Below are 24,783 nucleotides of genomic sequence, written 5' to 3' on the forward strand. Positions count from 1 at the left end.
TTGCCCTTCCTTACCCACGCATTCCCCAAGGTGCCGCCATCTTGGCTGCAGGGCTCAGCCGTGCCCTGTGGTGGGGCCGTTGGAGCTGCCTGGAACCGGCTGTGTCCGGCATGGGGCAGCCCCGGTCTCTCCTCACAGAGGCCGCCCTGCAGCCCCCCGCTGCCAGCACCTGGGCACCTGCACCCCAGCACAACTAAAATGTGAGTTAATTAACAATACTGGAATGGAGATGATATGACTTGGAGACGATTTCTTTCATCTGAGCTTTGTTCATGGCTGGGCTTCATACTTCTAATAACTATGAAGTTTTTATTTTTGTTCACTAATGAGAAATTTCTTAATTTATAGTGTTGAATTAAATAAATAAAATGGTAATCACCAAAATCTGAGGTGATTTCTCATAAAAATCCTTCTGAGAAAAATATCAAAGAAAGTGAATGGTACAGGTTAATAAGACTTCTCTGTTTTTTGAGACAGTCTCCACTATATACAGGCATGGAATTACAATCGTTTAATTTGATTTAGTAATCAAATACTGCCCTAGCAGGTATTGCACAATCACACACACTTGTGTTAGGCAATAGGCCATAAAACAGGCTCTGGAAGGAGGACACGGCGTTCCTCAGCTGTACCTACTGCCACCGGTGAAGGACAGAGCGAGGAGCACAAGTGACATGGAGAAACAGCACGTTAAGAAACAACGAGAATGAGAAATATCACGTTAATATACACGATATCACCATAACTTTCTCTTTCTTTTTAACAATTTCTTAACACTATCTCAAATGTTTGTGCAAAAATGTAATGATAATTTTCTACAGTGTGTGTATTATTTTGACTATGTTGAAATATCTGATGGTGTTATCCCTCAGGCAAAATTACTAGGTTGCCTGCTGCAGTAGTCATAATATCTAGGTACAAATAGAATTATTTTTCTTGTTGCCTACATTAATGACCCAAATGGTTAAAAAACACAGAGGTAAAAAGCTCAGATTTGTAAGTCCATATTAGGCATGTACATAAGTAGCCTTTTTTGCAAGTACTAAGTGTCTACCTAGTTCAGCTTACACCCATGTTTGCTGGCTTTAAATAACAGGAAAAGAAGGTTGATTCCCTACCTTATTACTTTCTGTGCCCAGATCTCTGTCTTTTTTTTAATCATTACCTGTTTACCATTGGTATCACTGCTTCTTTCCAAGGCAATGAAATTGTCATATCATAGCTACAATAATGCAGTTTATCCATAGACTTCTGATACCAACTAGCTGCGTACTGCTTGCATTTTCTGTTATCTCTAGTCATTTCCCTTTGTGGATTCACAACAAGAACAAAGTGCTGTAATCATGATTTGGAGGTCTTTTAAAAATAATCTTTTTTATTTTTATATTTTCTTTTTCTAAGAAGATATGTCTTGGGTAGCATAACGTAACTGTAGAAGGTAAAGGAGCCTAGAACTCATAGCTACCTGCATCTCAAGGAATGTGCGCAAAGTCCTAGCTAGATGATACAGGGAGAAAACTCCCTTATCCAACCTGCTTGCCACCATCATTGGCATAAAAATAAATGTCTCACAGAATTCATGTTCTGTGGCCCACAGCAAATAGATTGCTAGTTTAGGTATGGAAAGCTTCGAGGTGGAGATGAGGTGTATCGGAAGACTTATAAGGCTAGTTAGCGACAAAGTCTTGTGTGCCTTGCCCAGCACTCATTTCAGTTACCTCTGCTCTTTTCAAAGCGGAACTTGAATTTCTTATGCTTAGTGTAAGCTATACATCATTACCCAAAATTGCTACATTTTACCACTAGTGCCACCTTCACCTTCTATTTTATAACTTAATAAGGGTTAGCTTTTTTACTGGCTGCCATTCAGTGGTTGGCAGGTGGCTGATGAAGCACTCAGTAGAGTTTTCCATCTGCTGTTCCATCCTTCCTATCCAGGCTTTGTAGAGCGTGTATTTTCTCCTCAAACATTACACTTTAAGCTTGCAAAAGACTTTTTCTGTTTTGTGCTCCAGCTTGCATGATGTTGCACTAATCTGCCATATCTGAGTGATATTTTTTCATTTGAAAATACACTTGGTGATTTTTCTTGTTGCAGTGACAGTTTTGAATGCGGTTGTATCCTGTAGCAGTTACCAGATGTGTCACCTCTTGGTGCCATGCCAGCTAGTGTTCATCCCATTAAAGGGCTACTTAAAATAAGGAAGTGTTCATATTTTGGATGCGTTTAAAGCATCAGGAACACCATCACGTTATTATTAATGTACCTCATAGTCTTACATTTTTTCATGGCATACCTTATCAGACCCAGGTAATAATACAGGTAACAGATGTTTATTAGAAACAGATAGATGGCTCTCTTCTGGAAATAAAAGGAAATAAAAGGAAAGTGCTACCTAACAGTTGTCTTCAGTGCAAACAAAGGCTATGTCTGTCACTGGTTAAGGCTCTCAGCAGGACTGAGGACATGTCAGCTATTCCCCATGCTGGAGTATTCAGCTGTTGTTTGGGTGAATTTTGGTAGGTCTCTATCCTTCTCATTCTTCAGGTCCTTATTTTTAAAATGACAATAGTGCTGTTTCATGTCCTTCTGCAAGAGTCTTTGGATAAAAGGCACAGTAACAGACTTCCAAATTTATTTATTTATTTATTTAGGCTTGCTAATGACCACAGAACAGCAGAACAATTGAAGAGGAATAGCTGAGTAGGATCAGCACAGCAATACCTATCCCAGGATAGACAAAAGTTACCCGTCCCAAAGGATGGATAAATCCAAACTGGGCCCAGGGTTTCTTGTAGTCTCATTTTATCCACGAATACTTGACTTGTGCCTCAGTTTTGCCCACCCTCTTTACCCCCCTTTGTCTTGACATGTAAATGGAGCCTTTTACAGTATTTTTCAAAATTTTTGAACTAGTGTTGGTCAACATCAAGGTTATGTAACGTGCAATGAGATTAAAATGGAAATAAATGGATAAGGAGTTGTAAATAAAGGCAGTTATTTCATTTTATACTCTCCTAATTCTTGGTCTTTCCCACTAACCACTAGAGAGCAGCTTTTTACAGGACCTGAGAAGAGATTACTGTCCTGCAGTGTTACTGAAATGTAAAGGGGGGATGTCTCTGAAATGATAGTATTTAAAAGTAATTTTATAAATAAATTTAGGCAATATGATTTTAGATCATATGGGTTTTGTTCCTGACCCAATTTAAATCTTAACACTTTCAAAAGTCTGAAGGCATAATATTCTGTGACTTAAGCATAAGTATACATATGCTTGTATGCTGTCAATGGGCATAATTTTAATATGATTCGTGATTTTGCAGTAATTGCATTGCAATTTAAATTGAAAAAAGGCTGTAAGCTGCCTCAAATGGAAGATAAAAAAACCTTATTAGATGAGAACAAAAGATCATCTAAGCATAGAAACTTGCCTCAAGAGGCAGCCACTAGCAGTTGCCTAGTGAACATTGCAGGACCCTGTACAGCATGGCCATTCCTTCAATTTACCCTGTCAGGTTTCAGCAATCGGTAATTATGAGACTTCTTAAACCAAAGGCTGTGGCCAGACCATTGTTTTCAACTGCTATCAATGGACTAATTTTCCATAAAATTCTCTAATTTTTTTCTGTCTAAAACACAAAAGCCTGTGGCAATATTTTTCCCAGTTTCATTATATTCACCCTGTGAAAAAATACTTGCTTTCTTTTTGTTTTCATTTTTTCTCACATCATTGCAGCTGACTGCCTCTGTGGCTAGTACTAGGAGAAATAATAAAACTTGTTCCCTACTTATTTACTTTATATCATCCTTGATTTTAAAGACTTTTTCATATCCCCCTACAGCACTCTCTACTGACTTCAAGAGTCCTAATTGGTTTAGTCTGTCCTCAGTAGAAATCCTCCGCTGTTCTGATCATCTCTGTTATATTTCTTTGTACTTTTTCCAGGTACTCTATCTAATAGTGCAGATCTCGGTTTCATTGCCCACTCTTTCCTAAGGATTTCTAAAATTTGGGGTTTGTTCATCATCAAGCTGACATTTTATGCTAACTCTCTGGAATAATTTTGTAATTTCCTGAGTAGTAATAGTTAATTTAGAACCATTCACTGTGTATGTTAACTATTCTTTCCCAGGGAAGTACATCATTGTGCATTTATCAGGAATTTATTTCATCTGCCATTTTGATGCCTAGTCATTCAGTGTTGTGATATCCTTTGCAACAATTTGCTGTCAATTTTAATATTGTCTACCTTGCAGATTTTGAATAGTCAGAAAACTTCAGCACTTCCATACATAACCTCTTCTTACAGCATGCTTTCTTCAAGTGTTCAGCACTGCTGAGCTTTATGAAAGAACAGATATACTGGGAAGGTTTGGTCACTGATTCTTAACATCCTTCAACAAAAGTAGTGTTGATTCTCCCACAACAAATTATATTCATTAAGATGTTTTCCCAATCTAACCTAATTGTAGTCTGCAATATAGGAAGAGAAGAAAGTGGTTGAATAGCATTTGATCAGATTTATACTCCATCACACTGACTGTTGATAGCACATGTCGTGGTTTAGCCCCAGCCAGCAACTAAGCACCACGCAGCCGCTTGCTCACTCCCCCCCGGTGGGATGGGGGAGAGAATCGGAAGAGCAAAAGTAAGAAAACTCGAGGGCTGAGATAAAGACAGTTTAATAGGGAAAGCAAAAGCCGCGCACGCAAGCAAAGCAAAGCAAGGAATTAATTCACTCCTTCCCATGGGCAAGCAGATGTTCAGCCATCTCCAGGAAAGCAGGGCTCCATCATGCATAACAGTGACTTGGGAAGACAAACGCCATCACTCCGAATGTCCCCCTCTTCCTTCTTCTTCCCTAGCTTTATATATTGAGCATGACGTCATGTGGTATGGAATAGCCCTTTGGTCAGTTGGGGTCAGCTGTCCTGGCTGTGCCCCCTCCCAGCTTCTTCTGCACCTGGCAGAGCACGGGAAGCTGAAAAGTCCTTGACTAGTGCAGCAACAACTAAAACATCTCTGTATTATCAACACTGTTTTCAGCACAAATCCAAAACATAGCCCCATACCACCCACTATAAAGAAAATTAACTCTCTCTCAGCTGAAACCAGGACAGCACATTAGCTAGTGTCACCTCTGGTTCTTGTCACCTCTGGTCCCTCCTTTTACAAGGGTGGAAGAGAAAATCCGGTGTATAATAATGCTGAAAACTAATATTTCCTTTAAAGACTTTTCACCTTACAGATTAAACTGATACACAGAATAGCATATTCACAAACATTTAAATAAGATAGGAACTTAATAATTAGAGAAAGTTAATGAAATCTACAGTTCCAAGTGACTTTGCCTTGAAATCAGGATTTAAATACTGCCTAGGTGTGTTACCCTGAGATTAAAAGATTTTGTCTGAACCCCATGGGGAATCTGTCAATCCCTGGAACAGCATACCAGCCTGACAGTTTATTCGTGGACTATCATCTATCAATTAATTTAGTAATAATTATAACTCTTTTAGATTAAATGAGTGGATCAGATTCAGTTTGTCTCACTTGGGTACCTGCACTTAGTCAGACCAGATGTCTCTCTGGAGGCCTTCAGAGACACATTCGTTCATTGAGTATATCAGAAATTTGGTGGAGGTTCAATACCTAAAACGTAGACAGAACTTAGGGACCTAAATTAGGTAGATTGGACCTCGCCTCTGCTTTCTAAATAGAAGTTATGACTGTGATAGGCCAGTGTCTTCTTTCCTAGGAAAGCAGTGTCACTACATAGGGAAGGTTCGTTTGCTCAGCTGTAAGGGTTTTACGTCCACGTATGTGGTGAAACTGACTTCTGGGCAGGGGATGAAGGAAGAGACTTGATCGCAGTTTAGCAACATTCACCACAGCAGGGAAGGCAGTTTCACCTAGGGGAGGGCAGCTATGCAGGAAGCAGTTGTTCCTACCTGAGCTTCTCACAAAGCAAGGACATGAACATCACTCCAAAAATATCGTAGACACTGACAACCATTGGCAGCTCTGGGCAGAAGTCCGCTGGCACTTTGGTTAGTTGCCTACAATAGAAAGCTGTCTTTACCCTGGAGTTTTACATTTTAGCATTATTTTCTTTGTATAGTGAGATAAATTCAGGGAAAATTTGATGACTCCTGTTTTTTCTTCATATTTTCCCAGATGTGTGCAAGATTTATCTATTCCTTTCTTCTCTCCAAAGTAGAAGTACCTGTCAATAGCAGGGCATTTTGAATGGGCATTGATCCTTTCTTTCCTTGGCTGCAGTAACAGAGCAGCAGGGGTGAAAAAGGTTGACTTTGCTTCGGTTATTTTTCTCTGCTCAGTTCTCATTAACATAAGTTCCTTTTACACCTCACTATACTATTTGCCAGGGAGGTCAGTTGCCTGCATCTTCATTGTAAATGGAGTTCTAATCAGTATGTCATTGGGCTAGAGGTAAACCACAGGGTAAACCATTACCCCAGTCAAAACAGTGCCATGCAACACAAAGCAGGAACCAGCAGGTGCAGCATTCATTGCATAAAGGTATGCTCTTGCTTTAGCAGAGAAACAGCATGCACAATATTATCAGATTATCTTTTCTTGAGTTAAAAATACTCTCTCTAGAGGGGTCACCTATACCACTAAGAAATGTGTGGACATTTGGTGTTATGTAAATGTTATTTTTTTCTATTGTTTCATTAATAATAGGAGTCCATTTTGAAAAAGACATTGGAGTTACCCTCAAATAATTGTATTAAAAGCTACTGTCTAGCAAGGGTTAGAAAGTCAGTAGCTCTGCATCATTTAAAACACTAACTAATATGATTATAGGAAAAAAGCTCCACTGTTTGATTTTTTACAATCTTGTGTAAGATAGCATACATTATGAAATTAAATTGAACACTGTTAGCCTTTCTCTCCTAGTCTAATCCACACTAAATTGGTCAAAAACAATTATAAACACCTCTTTTTTGACAGGTTATGATTGGATAGTTGATTGGCTTTTGTATAATTTGAGGAGGTCATTTACTAACAAGACAGAGCATTTAAAATGGCTAGATTCAAGCAGCTAACCTAAAACTGTCAGCTCTTTTTTGGGGTGGGTTTTTTTTTTTTTTGCTAGGCACTGTAGAAAAGTCTGGCTCAGGCAGGACTTAATTTGCCTTTCATAGTCTATCACAAGGCTCATGATTATTTCTTACAACAAAATATTCAGTGCAACAAATTAGTGGATTCTGCTATGTTGGTTGGGCTGCATTCCAATTCCTGCCTTAGTGATGCTGGCTGCCTTCAGCACTGCCAGCACAATAATTATTGCTGAGTTTTCTAGACCTCATCAAACCAGCAAGGTGATCACCCCCTTGGAACCGCTGGGGATATGAGGTATGGAAAAGTGGAAAGAAATTGCTGCAACTCTGTGCTATCATGCCAGCAAGTGCCACTTGAATGATGGCAGCTATTGGCAGGGGTAGGGCTCTGCTGGAGGAGAGCTTGCAGCAGTTCTAGATTATAGCTTTTGCTGCTTCCAAGGAGAATTGCTGTGGGCACTGAATTAAAGGAAGCAAATTGGAAGGTGGCAAAAGCAAAGATTTGAAGGCAAATGTGGAAGGGGAGATGATGATTTGTGACAATGAAACAATTTTTTTTTTACTATACGTGTATGGAAGCAAAAAACTTCCACAAACACCATAATGTCAGCTATGCAGGTTTGTTAGGCAGCTCTCTCCAGCCTTCATTACATAATTAAGGTACCGACTGGTGTCAGCAAACTGATGTCATTCTTGTTCCAATCCAGAGAAGTATACTACTATTTATCAGTATTTTACCATATGAAGTACAGAAGCAAAGTAAAAAAAAAAAATCTTGTTTTACATATTTAACAATATTGTCATCATCAAAATACCTGCCGAGAGCCTGCTACTGTGCTTGAGTGCCAATTTTGGATAAACAAATGGGTTTAATCCAGGACACTCAACACTAACCTTTACACAAAATAAGCACCAGTAAAAATCAGAGTTTAGCCTCAAATTAGTTGATGTAAATTATCTCCGTGTTAATCAGAGAAACATTATTGACTGCAGTAAACATTTATGCAAATAAGAAGGCCCATTATATCCCCCTTTAGTATCTCTGTTTCCTTTCCTGTTTCTCCCTTTGGTTTGAACATTTTAATTTTGATCCAACTACATTTTGTTTTCTGGACAATCTACTCGCATGGAAGTGTAATATTTTGACACCATTCTCATCACTGGGATACAGTGTCACCTATTAGTTCACTATGGAATATAGCAAGCATTCATCACGTGTGTTTAGTCTTTTGTCAGAGGTTTGCATCTATCCTTTTCCTTGTCCCTCACATTTTTAACTTTTCAATCTTAACATACTGGGAGTAGAGCTTTGTGATTCACAATCTCTTAAGCCAGAACTTTCTTATAGTACTCCATTTTTCACTATTTGTTACCTTGTAGGTTGATAAGGCTTGGCTGCAAACAGATAATATTTCAGAAACAATGTACTTAAGGAGATATTTGTATGCATACATGAATTGGCATACTAAAAAGAGGTCAACATGCAGTATTAGTACATTAGTCATTACAGACTAGCTTTTTATTCATTACATTTGTCATCAGGGCTAGGGAAAAGGAATGGCCAGTCTGCCTCTTAATTTTATTATACCTTTAATGTTGGAAGAGGCAAGAGAATGAGACTAATCTGTGCTGCTTACTGATATTACAGAGGCTGTGCTTGCCAGGGGCGGGTGATGGGTTTTGAATTTCTTTAAAACAGAAAGCTTAGGGTCCCACTCATTTAAACATATAGTTTCATAAAACCAGAAAAAACTTCATGTTTTCCTTGAAATGTTTAATTGGATCTTTTTGAGGGCAGTGTCTGACTGACTCACTCTAGGTGTCCACAGAGCTTGGAATGGGGACAGCTACCCCAATTGCCCAATGACCTAAGGTTTTCCTGTAATGACTATGACAGCATAGAGTGTTTCATATGCTGCCTTTTTTCCTTATAATCATCTTCCAAAGCAGATTGAATACAAATAGAGACATATTGAAAATTGCTGCAAGTTGACTGGTTCTAATCAATGATTCTTGAGTTGAATCAACAATCTTGAACTGGCCTATGAGAATACTCCATTTTCTTTACAAAAAAAAAGCTTCACCTTTAGGACAGAAATTTCTATTTGTGGAATTGGGTTGTAGACAACGATTGGTGTTCCCCAGCTGTGGTTGAATTTAAAGGTGCTGGACCTGGGCCACTGGGCATCTGGAAGATGAGATCTGAGACCTTGTGCTTGACCCTGGGACTCTGGTGCAGAGAGCAGATGACAATTCTGACTCTTAAGGTAGCCACATTGCAGAGAAGATGCACTGCTGCCTTCAGCACTACTTGGAGTTCCCTAAGGACTAATGGCTTTATACACCGATAATAGGCAAATTTTAGCAGCTACAAACTTTCCTGACTAACTGATGTCAATTATCTCTCTTCCGTAAAGTGGTCTGCATAGTTTAAATGTCAGTTTTCAGGTTATGCCAAGACATGAAAATGTAGCAGGTGCTTCAGATATGCTATATAAGAAAAACCAATATTCCAGCAGGAGCGTATTAAGAGAGAGATTTCTGTAAGGTCAAAGTCAGCTTCCTGCTTATCCAGGTTTAGTTGTGGAATGAGTGACTACAAAGCAAGGAGCCCTCTGTGCCTTACTGTTCTGAAATGGATTAGTTGTCATTCTCTCTTGCTTTGTGGACACTCTTACATGTCTGGATACAAGTAAAACCACCACAGTGACTCTAGATTGGCTATTTTCACTTGATATAGTCCTCTGATACCAAATGCCCAGTTCTTATTATCACAGGACTCAGTCCTGATGTGATAGTGAGTGATCCCTGACAATACCACTCAAAATTATTTGGCTAATGAAGTTTCTTATAGGTGTGCCTTTCCTGCTGAGGAGTAGAGACTAATTTTTTGTTGTTGTTAGAAGGTAATTTTTTCCAGGTATTAGGCCACATTCTACTTTTGGCTGAAGAAACATACACAGAAGATAGTTTTACTACTTCAAGTTAAGATACCCTAGATATATCCGCTTGTCAGCTCCAGAACAGTATTATCACATCTTTGTTGAGTTTACAAATGTGGTATACTGTAATTGGAATCACTGTGTAGAAACTAGTTGTATCTTTGTGAATGAAAGCAAGACCTGTTTTATTGTCAAATATTTCCATAAAGACAGAAACGATTTGAAAGTATTAGATAAGGCTAATCTTTCTGAATGCTCTCTGAATGCTTGATTTTGCCTTCAGGCTTTACTGCAGGCAAATTCAGATTGTGCAATTATAAAATATTATTAAAGCTTAATTCAAAAGTATTTTTATGCGCAGAACTGGCTCAAGGATTCTCAGTAGCATCAGTAAAATTGAATTTTACCACCTTAAAGATGAGGTGTGGGAGCCAGCGCTTTGATTCTCTTGCTAGTAGAAGGATGAGAAGGGGAGAGAGAGAGAGAGGAATAGGGCTAGGGCAGAGAGGTGGAAGGGAACCCCTGAGAGATCAGTCTTGATCTTCCCATTGTGAATTGTAGAACTGGAGAAGATGGGGTTGAGCATGTTGGCAGTGTTTAAACCTATTCCCACCTGTGGTCACTAACCCTTCTATCATGATCCCTCGTTTGGCCACAGTCACAGCTAGCCTGTCTCTGCAGACCTTTGACATAAACAAAATAGGCATCAAGCCCAAGACCATGCTCGTGACCTACCGGACATCGTACCAGGTAGTCATATGAAGCTAACAATACAGAGCACTGCCTCCAGTAAATGCTAGTGGTTTTGTTAATCCTTGATCCTATCATAAGCTTGCACCAGTAAACTGGCAGAGCTTTTGTAGCAGGGTCCTGTAGCTGGGGCAGGCCCTATGTTGCTGTACTGTTTCCAGGCCTGAGCTGGTGCGCCAAGAGACGTCAGCTGTGTCTGCCCTGCACTCTCTAGTTTCAGAATCACTGTGGGAAGAGGCAGCCCTCACATCTCTGCCCCTGTGATACAGGCCTGCGCTCACCAATTCTGTAAAACTGGCCTTCTAAAACTAAAAATCACATCTAAGCAAGTATATTAAACTGTTCTTAAATATTCTGTATTTGTTAATACAGATATTTTTTTCTTGTGCATGCAGCTAGCTCATCTGATTTTGAATGTTCCTAAAAAACACATGGGCAGGTTTTACTAAATGCTTATTACACTCCTAGCTGGGACCTGACAACTGAGTATTTTGTCTTATAACATTATCTTGGTTTTAAGGTAAAAATGAACCTCATAACTTGACCCAATTTATCAGTCTGAGTCTGAACCACTTTTGTGCACATTCTATCCTTACCTTCCTGGATTAGGTGGAGTGCAAATATGTCTTATTAAAATAATGCACAAATTGCTATTATAAATATTAATGAACAGGAAATAAAATAATTTATAGGGATTAAAACTCTTAGCACCTCTAAGTTATTATTACTTAAGTTCATCCTGTAGCTGAAATACTAACTTCATGATATTTAGCCTTATGGGTAGAACAGTTTACGTGAGATTGATTTTTCAAATTTTCTTTCAGGCCTGCAAAAGGATGTGGTTCTGATACATATCTAAATCTTGTTACTGTTGGCCAGCCAGAATTAAGAAACTCTGTAGTCTTAAAACATATACACATGCACACACACAAAAAAATTTGCTGTAACATGATGTTAAGATTTGCGATCTAAATTGTAGCATGAACTTAAGACCCCGACCCTTTTAAGTTCGTCATTGGGATCAAGCATGCAGTTGTATATAAAACTTTGCTCTGAAGACAAATGAATGAACTGAAATACTCTTCTGGTTTCAAGAGTATTGAAATCTACTATGCCTCACAAATTCTGAATTTGTGTTGTTGTTTTAAGTTCTTAGCAAAGGTGAATTTGGTCTTGTACAGTAAAAAAATCTGTAGACATCTGAGACAATTATCTCTACAGCTCTGTGTAGCTATATAAAAAGTTGCCGTGAATTCAAGTATTTGCTCCAGGTTTCAAACTTTTACATGTCTTAAGTGCAACACTTATTTAATTAGGTTTTTATCATAGTTCTAGCAATATGGCTCCTGTAAGGTTATTCTAAAAATAATTTGGGGAAGCAGTATTAAAAATACATCATTCAATGTAAAATTAGGGACTTCCCCCATTTTTTTTCCCATAATTTATCTCTTTCATGGATAATGGTGTTTCATAACTTGTGTGGAGAAAGTATTTTGCAAGAATAGAACTTGTTGATCAAGCATTTTGCCAGCAATTTCCTCTTTTTTTCTGCCTGCTCACACAGGAGGTGATTCTTTCAGGGAAGTACTTGGAAGACAGGGTTTTGATTTTGTTATTGTTTGAGTCACTGGGTCTCCATGTATGTATAGTGGAGTCTAAATGTTTATAAATCGTGAATATAATACCCTGCAGATATGTTCAGTGCACAATAAATTATTTTTATTTAAACCACCTGTCAGCCTCACCAGCTCAGCTTTAGCTAGAATCTTTCTTATTTTCATGTCATGAGTAATAATAACTGAAGTGTTATTTAGATAACAGTTCTGCTTTTCATTACTACATAACAGAAAACCTACTGTAGAAAGCTTGTATTTACCATTTTTTTATTAGTACTATGTTCAGTTAGAGAAGGCAGCAGCTGAGACTTAGAATACACTTCTGTACCCGTGGAGAGCCCTGTTGTCCTCAGTAGGTCACAGCAGAAATCCACTTGTACACAATATGATGCAGGGATGTGGTCCTACACAGGATTTTTAAAAACTGTGATTACCTTCTTATCAAGTGCGGTGAAGGCCTATTCCTTCTCTCAGCAGCATCAAACGGATTAAGGACAGGGGCTTAGTATTATATATGTGATTCCTTTAAGGAACCAATGGACAAGTGGAAACTAATTCCTTCTTGATTTTAGCTTGAATTACCTGTGCTTGTGATGGGTTTTATTAATGTGCTGAGAACACCATTGTGTCCACAGCTCTTCACAGAACTTCATTTTAGATTTGCCTTTCTTCTTAAAAAAAACATTAAAATCTTTTTTTCTTTCCCTGCTGTCTTGCGGTAAAGGACTTGACTCACATGCACATGCACACTTGCAGATGTGTAGGTGTATTTTGTATGGATTTGACTTTCAAAATATTATTCTGTTTTTCTGCTGGGTAACTGTGGAGAATTTGTTGAGTAACTGGGCCCTGTATCTCAGGATACTATCTGAAATTTTGATGAAAAATTAAATTAACCTCTCTAAGGAATGGCACAAATACATGCATTCTGCCTCAAAAAGATGGAAGCGCTGGGGGAGGGTTAGCTGGGGATGTTGTATGTGATGCAGGTAGGCTTTAGCATTACAATTCTTTCATAAGCCACAGGCCTAAAATACTTGCATTTATTGGGCTCTTTTTAACTTCCTATGCCATAGAACCAAGAACTGAAAGTCATTAAAAAACTATATGTCTAACTTAAAAACACAAGCAAATGATTAGAAACTGTGGGCATCTGATGCAACACAATTGAGCTGAGGGGACTTAATGAGTTACTGATTAGAGCTTAATTTCTGTAGCTCATTCTTAGCCTGCACCAGTCATGATATAAACCACGGCTGCTTAATTCTCCTTCACTGCGATTTAAGCTAATACTCTCTTCTTCCTTTAGAGTGAACTGAGAGCCTCTTACCAGGGCTCAGCTGGTGAGTCCATCAGTTGAGCGTGACCCTGTCCCAGGCTCCAGCGTACTGGGTGCCTCTGTGCTGTGTGTGCTGTCAAAGGGCCCTGGCTGGTGGGGACTGTACATACCCGCTTGTATGTGTGTGTCTGTGTGCCCTTTAATTTATTTCAATGCAAAGTTTTGATTCTGTATCATTGTGAAGTAGTCGTGGTTGAGTTTCTTCTCAAGGAGGTTTCCGAGGAGAGGCACTTTGTCATTTTCCATTTTGGAGTTTGTGTTATAAATCATCTTTTGACTGGTTTCTCCTTTGTGGTTCCTGTCTGAAATTTTAGTCCAATCATACACTTTAAGAATCATCTCAAACTGGTTTTCTTATCCTCTGGAAATTCAATTCTTAGATCCCCAAAGGTCAGTAACACTGTTAACCTATTAACAACCAGCCTCTGACAAGAATCTGGAAATAGTTTGAGCTATTCCAGCTTGACAGTATACAGGCTGATTTTATTTTGTATTTATTTTTAAAACAGTTAGCAGAAGTCTGGAAAAAAATAATGCATTAGTAAAAATGTTTCACTGTAATTACACTTAACTCTTCCATAATTTTATCAGTGATTACATAAGATAATCTGTCTATGATATTTTATTTATCTGGAAGCCTACAAAGACGATGTGAATGGTGTTTATTTTCTGACATTGGGAACTGACCCTCCATAACCCTACATTTTGGGTTCACTGCATTATTAAAATGGAGTTGAATTTAAACTTATTTTTCTTTCCTTACCATAGTGTACTTTTTCATCCAAAGCATCCATTTTTCCTCTTTTCTGTTCTCATTTTAAACTCTTGTTTCCAGAAGAAGAAGAAAGAAAATGGACAATTCTTTGTCTATTCCTAAACTTTAAAGACTAGTATTTCTTTGTCAGACCTTTTCTTTTCTCCCTGTAAGGTCCTTGAAACATCATTAAACATTTGAAGCTGGTGGTTATGATTTGGAGAAAGAAGTGCAGCTGTTTAACCAAAAATGTTAAGTTTTTAAAGTAAAGGAAAAAAAATCTTTCAAAATCAGGTCTATATTTTCTCTTTCTATGTAAGGAAATCCCTTATGATTCTGGCATCTGTGGAAGAGGAGGAAGCTACATAATACTGTTTTTAATAGATTTTTTCAGTACTTTGTCCTACTTTTCACTTTTCCCCTTTTAGAAACACAGATCCAATGAGATTTTTTTTGAGTAACTGCATGTAGTAAGTCCATATTGTTTTTCTGTTTGTTTGTGGGTTGTTTTTATTTTCTCTCCACCTTCATCTCTTCAGGAAGTGGGAATAAAGATCTAGTTCTGTCCTATATTTTCCATTTGATAAATCTGCTATGCACCTTGCTGTGGTAGTCTCATCTTCTAAGGAACAGCAGCTGCGTTTCTGCAGCATTTTATCTCTGCACAGCCTACCAGAACACTGCCATTTCACATATCCAGCAGTCCCCACACACGGCTGATTCCTTGGAGTGACAAGAGAAAGTCTAATAGCAAGTCTGCCTATGGCAAACGTGAGGTAGATGCCCAAGGACAGAGGTGGTGCAGACTCGTCTCCTTGTTCTGCACAGCCAATATTTACACACTGCTTTGTGTGCCATATTTTCAAGTAGGTCCCCCCACCTGAAGTTTCAACATGGCCACGAAATCTGAGGGAGTGGTTGCTTGGTACTGAAGAAATTGCTAGTCATCAAAAAAAAAAAGTACATTGGCACGTGGGAAGTGAAGATTCGCACAGAATAGCCATTTATCCAGCACACAACCATAAACAAGTTTGGTGAAACTACCACATCTTTCACCAAAAAAACCCCAAACAAACAAAACAAAACATGCTTGATGCATGATAGTGCAGTTTCCTTTTAACCTAAAAGTGCAGCAGGAATATTAGGTTTTCTACTTTTTTATATAATTAACTACCGTGCTGCAATTTTCCTCTATAATTGGCACACTTAACTGTATGATTTCCTACTGGTTGAATGATTTGCATCATCCTTTGTATTTTTTTGCTTGCTGAATCCCTACTGTTACTATACTAGAAGCTTGTACAGTCTAGACTCTTTTTGCGACTGCTTTGCTATTGTCATTTACTCTTTGTTCAGCTGATGAAAATAAGAGCTGTGTTCTCAGAGTGAGCATTTTCCCTTTGTTACCTGTTTAACAGCACTTTAGGTGTAGCAGGTCTTTTGCTGATACCCCTAATAGACTTCACGCAGACCTACATAACACCACTTTGTGCCACACGTTGGTCTTTTTTATATAAATGACTATGTCAATAGTCAAGGAAATATTTCTTAATGATAAACTTAGAAGCATAGGGAGTCTGAGATTTCATGAAGTTCCTAATACAGCTTGGCCTTCCTGTTCTTTCTTCATCACATTTTCTCCATTAGAGTGTTATGTCTTGGGATTCTGGGAACCCTTCTATGATGCTGCTTTGCTAGGGAGAGTTGTAGGATAGCACAAATGAGTTCATTAAGCTCTTGGATGATGTAGGACCAGAATCTGTTTCTGTCAATAAATCTGTAAAATAAAATGCTGGGTAAAATACCAAGACTGGCTATAAGATGGATGCATTGTGTGAAAGGAATCTTTGTTGTAGAGAGGAATTCAGTGGTTGACGTGAAACCCTGAACATTCACATTCAAAATGATATGGCTGACAAACTTCCCCAGGGTTATTTTGAGAATCCCTGTCTTAAAGTTCAACATATGCCAGTAAGTACTATATAATTAACACTCTTTACATTTGCAATGCTGGTGTAAGTGTAGGCTGTCTTTTTAATAGCAAGTTTTCTTACTTAATTTCAAAAAGAAAGTGTTGATGTGGCAGTGGACTGTGGCACGAAAATTGAAAAACTCTCCCATAACTATATCATGCAAGAACAGTGGTGAAGAGTAGTTAATTATTAATTTAGTATTTGATCTCAAAAGGTGTTATTTTTTAAATGAATGGAGTGTGTGGTAGATATACCTAATTAAATTAATCCACAGTGTAATATAAACTGAGTAAATAGTCACCTGTCATTAATGAAACTTTATAAAGAAACAGCCTGCTTTTTCTTCTTCCTTTTGTGTGTGTGGTGCTGGCGTTGTTGTTGTTGTCATTATTATTTTTATTTTTTTTTTTATTTTTATTATTCACATTTTCATTAAACTCTATTCAACGTTCCAGTTAGTGTAATTATTGGAATGATGTCCAAGAAACTCCTTACCCTTTCTGTTTAAATTCACTTCACCATTACATTGCCTTCTAATATTCACATCAATATTATTTTTATCAAAACATGCAATTCTGCCTATGGGTTGGGGTGCAGTGCTGTGTTTTGATATAATGTCTGAACACCAATTAAAGGGAACTTGCTGTTTGAATTATTAAATTATTTCTACTGATACTGTTAGAAATGCAGTTTTTCTACTTTCTGATCTATCTGCTTGGAATGTTATTGCTTGAAAACAGTCATCAACAGCCCAAGATTGTCCCTTAATTTACTTTTTAAAATTAAGTATCTAGAGTCTTGGGTAACAGCTTATACTTCAGCTGATGTTTGTGACAGTGGGAGGAGGTAAACTAGAGTCATTATCAGTAGAACCAGGTGAAAAAGTTGCATGCATTTAGTTATGGGTAAAAGCCCACTGACAGGATACCTGGGGATAGAGGGAAGAGAAAAAATCAAAAGGCAGGGAAATAACGGAAGTAAAGAGAGAGGACTAGGCTGAAGGATAGTATTTGTGAATGGAAGCAAAGTAGCTGAGAAAATCTCATAAGCCTGCCACTTATTTTCAGCACCGATATCCTAGAACATTATAGCATTTGCTGGTGTATGTAACAAAATGATTTGTGTTTCTCCTCCTGCAAACATACCATCCTAGTGAACAGTTTAGTATCTCAGTAGAATTGCCCACATGAATATTTTAGCTAACTGAATATAATTCAGTAAACTGTCAGTGAGAAATGCAGCTTTCATTAAAACAAGAAGGTGAAACATTGCAAACTCATTTCATTTTACTGCCGACAGAAGTATGTTTTTAACTCAGGGCAACTATCTTGGGTATGGGAAGGGGAAATGCCCTAATAGATGTTTTCTGGTCTGTTCTAATCTGTTTATGCTTTTGCTTTTTAATCATAGGTTTCTGTGCTCGAGAGGCAGATATTTGACTTCCTTGGTTATCAGTGGGCACCCATCCTGGCAAATTTTATACACATTATTATAGTCATACTTGGCTTATTTGGAACCATCCAGTATAGACCTCGTTACATAACAGGAGTGAGTATTTAATTTTATTTACTTATTCTGATGTGCATGTAAAAAAAAAAAAAAAAAAAAAAAAAAGGTGTTCCAAACTCTATTGCTTATAAATCAAATAGAAATCTTATCTTGTTTTAACTTTCTTCTGTAAAATTTTATGTTTACTTATTATACTTTTGAGACACCTGCAATAATTAAGTGGTAACAACCTACAAAAGTTGAAAGTCAATATAATCACAAACTACATGACAATACGAACTTTCAAGAAGTGAAGTCAGTTTAAAGAATTACAGCATCCTCAGAATTACAGGGATTTAGAGCTAGAATAAATGCTAGCCATAACTTTCTAGATACACTGGACCTCCCCAACAGATCCATGATTTATTATAGTTACTCATTATTGTTATTAGCCATTATTGCTGCAGTGCCTATCTGTTATGTATATCCCTCCTAGAAATTACAGTCCAAGTTGAAAATGAAGTATGAGAATATGGTAAGAAATGCAGGTTTGATGGTTATGGACTGAGGGCACCAGAATAAAAGTAAGGATTTGGATCTTTATATTTTTAATCCATTTCTTTTCCTTATTCAGCTGCCCCTCATACACATACTCAATATTGCTGTACTCTCTGGTACAATACAGTATTAATGAAATCCTCATTTCATACTCTGGGTTTGTTCTTTTCCCCATTTGTAGGCCTATAAAGACAGAACAACAAATCTGAAAGCTGTCGTTCAGAACACCTTTTGTTAGAAATAGATTTGCATTACAATATTTCTATCAAAATTGACTGCTAATTCAGTTAAAGCTTGTATACTTTTCGGAGACAGACAGCAGTCAAAAAGATTTGCCCGTACACAATCATATTTTCATGTCAAATGAAAATAACTCCACTGAATCTGTACCCACTTCTGCAAAGTCTGTTTCCTCTTACACTGTTCCCTCATATACCAGTAATCACTCAGGAGACAGAAAGATTTTCCTTGTACCCCTGTGCTACCATCCATATTGCAGTAGTGTGATGCTAAAAGTAATACATTAGCATTTGTGTCTGTGTTTCTATCTCTGTGATTTCCTACACGCAGAAAATGTGTGTCCACATGTATAATGTCTTTATGCATGCACACAATTTAATATATTCCAAAACATGTATTAGCAACATTGAAAAATATATTGCAAGCCTTCAATATTTAGTCACAACTCTGGGAGTCACACGAATGTGAACGGGAGTTTTCTTCTTCCATTTCTAGTGCTTTGACCAGTACAAAAGTCTTGAAAATAAAAAACCAAAATTCAGTGAAGTGTCAGTTAAATAAAAAGAGTAAAAGGTTCCATTGCAAGACTATTGCAAGGCATAAAAATGAGCATGAGCATAAAATGCTTAGCTGAGCTAAACAAGAAAGCTAGATTTAAATGGCCTTTTCAACAGGAGTACAGACAATTACCTGCTACAATGATGAGTGCGTTGTGAATGGGGAGGAATACCAGCCTTATAAATAGGTACCATTCACATGAGTTTCTGGATTATACTGTTTGTGCCACACCATCCTACTAATTTTCACACATATCTTTTCTTAGAGCTCCCCCTCACCCTCACTGTGTAGCCCATCTGGCTTTGTGAGTTTGCCTTCCTGCATCCTCTCATTGAACTGGATAGAACTAATCTAAGACCAAATTGTTTGTCTTGCTCAGATTTTATAATAGACACCTGAATCTGTCATCTATCACAGACTGCTTAGATAAGGAAAGGATGAAACTTTCATCCTTCATTTGGTTGGATCAACAGAGAAGTGCTGTGATTTTTTCATTTCTACTGCTGCTCTCTTTGAAGAGTATCTAAAGTCAGGGTGAGGGAAATGATACTGAACACTGGAGGCAGAGATAAGGGAAGTGCATCCTTTTCTTCAGTTCTACTGGGCCCAGAATAGGCATCTTGTTGAAGCTGGGCAAAACTCAGTGGTGTCATATGACGTCAGGATTAAAGTTATGAGTTCAAAGGCAAGAAGAAAGACAACAGCCTGTAAGCCTGCAAGGGTATAGCTATGAGGTTTTCAGGTGAGTGGATGTAAATACTCAGACTTCAATAGATTCTGCAAGGGTCAATCTATCTTGAGTGGACCCTATAGGACCCTTAATCCACAGTCACATTAGTACCTCAAGTATAGCTTGCTTCAACGAGACTACAATAAATTTCCTTTTTACTGTGCATGCTTCGTAAAGAATATCACAAAAATGTTTTCCAGAGGTTGTGAATCATAGGTTAAAGAGAGCAGGGAGGTTTTAAGGTGCGATTTAAAGAAATTATTCAGTGGCCTAGGGAGAAGAGGAAATAAGTTTTAGACAGATGGGACACCACAAGTGAAGGTGTGTCCTTGAACTCACAAGAGTCACAGGGAAGTTTAGAAGTCGATGAGGGGAATAGGTGACTGCGTGATTTCAGGCCTTGGAAAATAGTTCAAATTACATGGGATGCAGGAGTTGTAGTGGACAAAAAGGACAGGAAATTGAAGTTTAATATCATCAGAAGTATTAATCTTAATATAGGTTTGGCAAGAACACATTCATTTTTGCTTGTAAACCTATACCATTAACCAATAAATGAGCAATTGATGCAGGAGGTGAAACATCTGTTCTGAGGGTGGGAATGAGTGTCTTTTCAAGGATGTCTTTTCAAAAGATAATAAGTAAGCCATTTTTTTGTGAAAACAATAGAGATAAAAAGACTGCTTAACAGAACTATGCTGAAACAGACAGTAAGGATTTCAGTAGGAACAAAGGTTAGCCAGCATAATGACTGAGATGTAAATGTGTTTTTTAGCAGTACTATCATAGGATCCATCAGTGCAAATGCCTGAGAGGTAATACCAATGCAAATTATTAAGGGTTCTGGAAAGAAGCAATGTTGTTCACGTGGGTAGGCCTGGGCTTGGAGGCTCAGTTTCTCCCCATTCCTTCTATAGAGAGATTCCAGCTGTGCTGATATGCTCAGCGCATATTCCTCACTCTGCTATGGATTATTAGTCACCTGACTAATCTAGTGACCTTCTACAATGGAATAACTGCATCAGTAGACAAGGGAAGAGCTGTGGATATAACCTATCTAGACTTCTGTAAGGCCTTTGATATGGTCCCCCACAATATTCTGGCTGCTAAATTGGAGAGATATGGGTTTGACAGATGGACTGTTAGATGGATAAGGAAGTGGCTGGATGGCTGCATCCAAATTGTTATACTCAATGGCTCAATGTCCAAGTGGAAACCAGTAATGAGTGATGTCCCTCAAGGGTCCGTACTGGGACCAATAGTATTTAATATCTTCATTAATTACATAGACATTAGGACGCAGATGGCACCAAGCTGAGTAATGTGGTTGACACACCTGAGGGATGGGAAGCCATCCAGAGGGACCTTGACAACCTTGAGGAGTGGGCCCATGTGAACCTCATGAGGTTCAACAAGGCCAAGTGCAAGGTCCTGCTCCTGGGTCAGGGCAACCCCTGGTATCAATACAGACTGGGGGATGAACTGAATGAGAGCAGCCCTGCGGAGAAGGACTTGGGGGTACTGGTGGATGAAAAATTGGACATGAGCTGGCAATGTGCGCTTGCAGCCCTAAAAGCCAATCATGTCGTGGGCTGCATAAAAAGAAGTGTGACCAGCAAGTCAGGGAAGGTCATTCTCTCCTTATACTCAACTCTCCTGAGACCCCACCTGGAGTACTGTGTCCAGCTCTGGGGCCCACAGTACAGGAAAGACATGGACCTGTTGGAGTGGGTCCAGAGGAGGGCCACAAAAATGATCAGAGGTCTGGAACACCTCTCCTATGAAGAAAGGCTGAGAGAGTAGGGGTTGTTCAGCCCGGAGAAGAGAAGGCTCTGGGGACACCTTATTGCAGCCTTTCAATATATAAAGGGGACTTATAAGAAAGATGGAGAAAGACTTTTCACAGGGCCTGTATTGACAGGACAAGGAGTAATAGGTTTAAACTGAAAGAGGGTGGGTTTAGATTGAACGTAAGGAAGAAAATTTTTACAATGAGGATGGCGAGACACTGGAACAGGTTGCCCAGAGAAGTTGTGGATGCCCCATCCTTGGAAGTATTCAAGGTCAGGTTGGATGGGGCTTTGAGAAACCTGATCTAGTGAAAGATATCCCTGCCCATGGCAGGGGGGTTGGACTATATGATCTTCAAAGGTCCCTTCCGACCAAACCATTCTGTGATACTCTGATTCTATGAAAGAAAGAGTATGGAAATGCCACTGAATGAACTGATGTTTTCTGGTTCTGCATTACAGAAAAGCTTGGCAATCGCTTTCTACTGTTCTTTTAACATTTTTAGAAAGCATTCTCAGAATACATAAGAATGACAAAAAGTCCCATTTGTACTGAATATCATTCTCTTCTCCAAATAGAGGAATCCACCTGACAGGTGAAGCCCATGTTATGGTTCTCCACACTGTAAAATTACCTACTTTGTTTCTTCACTGCCATGGGAATAAGATAAAGGAATGTCTAGTGGACCTTGACAGTGACATGAACAGATAGAGAAAAACTTTGAATTATGAAATGTAAGAATACAAGGACAATCATGTCTGGAAGGTAGATTCCACTGTAATTTCCACTGCTTATTTGTACCTTCTAGATCTGTTATATTCAATTCTTCTAGAATTAGTTCCAACAAAGAGAGCATTTTTGTACAGTTCTGTAGGTTTTATTGAGCAGTCTTACAGACAAAGCAAGAGTGATAAGAAAGTGAAAAAGCATTTGCACTGAAGAATAAATTCTCCTGCCTTGAGCATAAAGTGAAGATCCAATACCAATAAGAGAGAAAACTTTTAATCCAGAAGGAATTACCTTGTTTCAAACCTGTGATAGTAGTATATTTTACAAATTGTTTTCTTGTTATGACCTATTCATTGCACAATTCAAGTGGATTTTGGTTGTGTGTGAAGCAAAATTATGCAGTGGACAACAACGTTACTAACATTTTCCCAGGGATTAATTTATTCAGTTCTAGTATTTTCTCCTCTTAGACATAATAGTAACACCCCCTAATAATAGTGAACATAATAGAGCCTCATACAGACCACAATATACTAGCAGAAGAGAACAAGGATTCAGTTTGACACAAAGCAAATTTGCAACCTTTAAGAGCAAAAAGAATCTTGTACAGGATAATACCTGGTCACATTAAGTCTGGAGAAAAGGATAGATTATTACTGGTACATTACTTAACACATAATTGCTGATATATATTAAAAAAGAGAAAGAGGCAATTACCTTATGTCTGAGCTTCCTGCAGCATCATCAGTCTGCCAAACCATTAGGGCCCAGAGAGTATAACTGAGTTTATCTATGTCTTTTTAAAGACTAGACATTGTCAATGGCTTCAACACCCCTAGTGGGATCTACTTAATGCCTTATATGACAAATAGCCCTGAGTCTACCAGGTCTGTTTTGGAGTATTTCAGTTGTATATTGCAATTTAGTATCTTCCATGTTTTTTAAATGTTTAAAGTAGTACATGAAAGTGTGCAGCAGTTCATCTGTCATATGTACATACCAGGATACTATCAACAACATAAACCATGCCATAGAAAACTTTAAAGCCAAGAACAACAGGGAATCTGCAGTTCTAGAGCCATGCTCTTTGAGCTACTTTTTTGAATTTTAAAGACAGGATCTGTATAGTTAATGATTTGGCCAGAATTTTTGGTGAGAAAACATTTCAGGAGACTGTTTTGCTAAATCTTGTAAAAAACAGTTTTCGGTTCTTTTTCCTGATGAAACAGTTATTTATAGTAAAAGAAAAGGATTCTTATGCTTAACATTTTTTAATAACTGAATTCTTCTGAGATTAATTTGCCTTATTCACCTAATCCGATTTATTTTCCAGATATTTGTTTTATTTAAAATAAGAAAGTGCATGTACTCAAGCTCACTACAGGAATTATTTAAAAATATATTTTACTTCTGCTTTCTTTATAGCTGTTGGGAATAAAATATATATAAACCCATTTAATAAAGAGGAAGATGAAATGAAATTGAATGGTCATTGTACATTCTGGTCAGCCTGCAAGGCACAAAGCTCTTGAAGTCTATGAAGTCAGACTCCTACCTGAGACTGCTCTCTATAAAGGAGTTTCTCAGGAAGTACTTTTGCCTCCATTCTGAGACAAATCATTCACTGTTTTACCTTAATTGTACTCATGTGATGATTTACTGTGTTGCAACTAAAATGTAGACATTTATTTATAGAAGGAGGCACATAGTCACACAAACTACTTCTATGCTCTACACACCTTTTCTGAGCAAATGATAATTTGGGGACATAAGCAATAATCTTCTGCATAATCATTTTGAGCTAATGCCCAATAATACTATAAATACAACTAAGTAAATAAAGACCTTGAACATTTTAGTAGCAGCTTTGTCTGTTGGCTGTCACAGGAGACTGTGAATCAGGATACTGATTCTGTTTCAAAATGTGCCATTGGCAAGATGTTTTGTTTGCTAACATGTCGTTCAAGCACACATAATGATATTCCTCAGTTTGTTCCTTGATTCAGTAGTTTGCCATGGATAATAATGAATGTGAATATTTATTCTGTAGTTTGTATCTATGCTCTTTCAATGTATTCAGTTACTGAATACAGTATTGCTAGTACTCAACATAGATTTCTGGTAATTTTAATTGTAAATTAAGCAACAAAATAGTTAGCTGTATAAATAAATTGATATTATATCTACTTATCTTTCAAAGAAGACCAGTCCCTTAACCTTGC

The 24,783-nt window shown here is 38.0% G+C and overlaps 1 protein-coding gene across 4 annotated transcripts in view; it reads left to right on the forward strand.

Moving 5' to 3' along the window:
* Nucleotides 1–24,783, forward strand: part of NKAIN2 (sodium/potassium transporting ATPase interacting 2) — a 562,917-nt gene that overhangs the window by 233,434 nt on the left and 304,700 nt on the right. For all 4 annotated transcript variants that reach the window (XR_012041465.1, XM_072855778.1, XM_072855777.1 and 1 more), the window contains exon 2: nucleotides 17,878–18,015. Coding sequence is in view for 3 of the 4 variants with exons in the window: in XM_072855778.1 (XP_072711879.1) it covers nucleotides 17,878–18,015 (138 nt within the window). In the remaining variant the exon portion in view is untranslated. The remainder of the gene's footprint in view (nucleotides 1–17,877; nucleotides 18,016–24,783) is intronic.

The sequence above is a fragment of the Ciconia boyciana genome, chromosome 3 (genome assembly GCF_034638445.1).
Source record: "Ciconia boyciana chromosome 3, ASM3463844v1, whole genome shotgun sequence".
NCBI classification, from domain to species: domain Eukaryota; kingdom Metazoa; phylum Chordata; class Aves; order Ciconiiformes; family Ciconiidae; genus Ciconia; species Ciconia boyciana.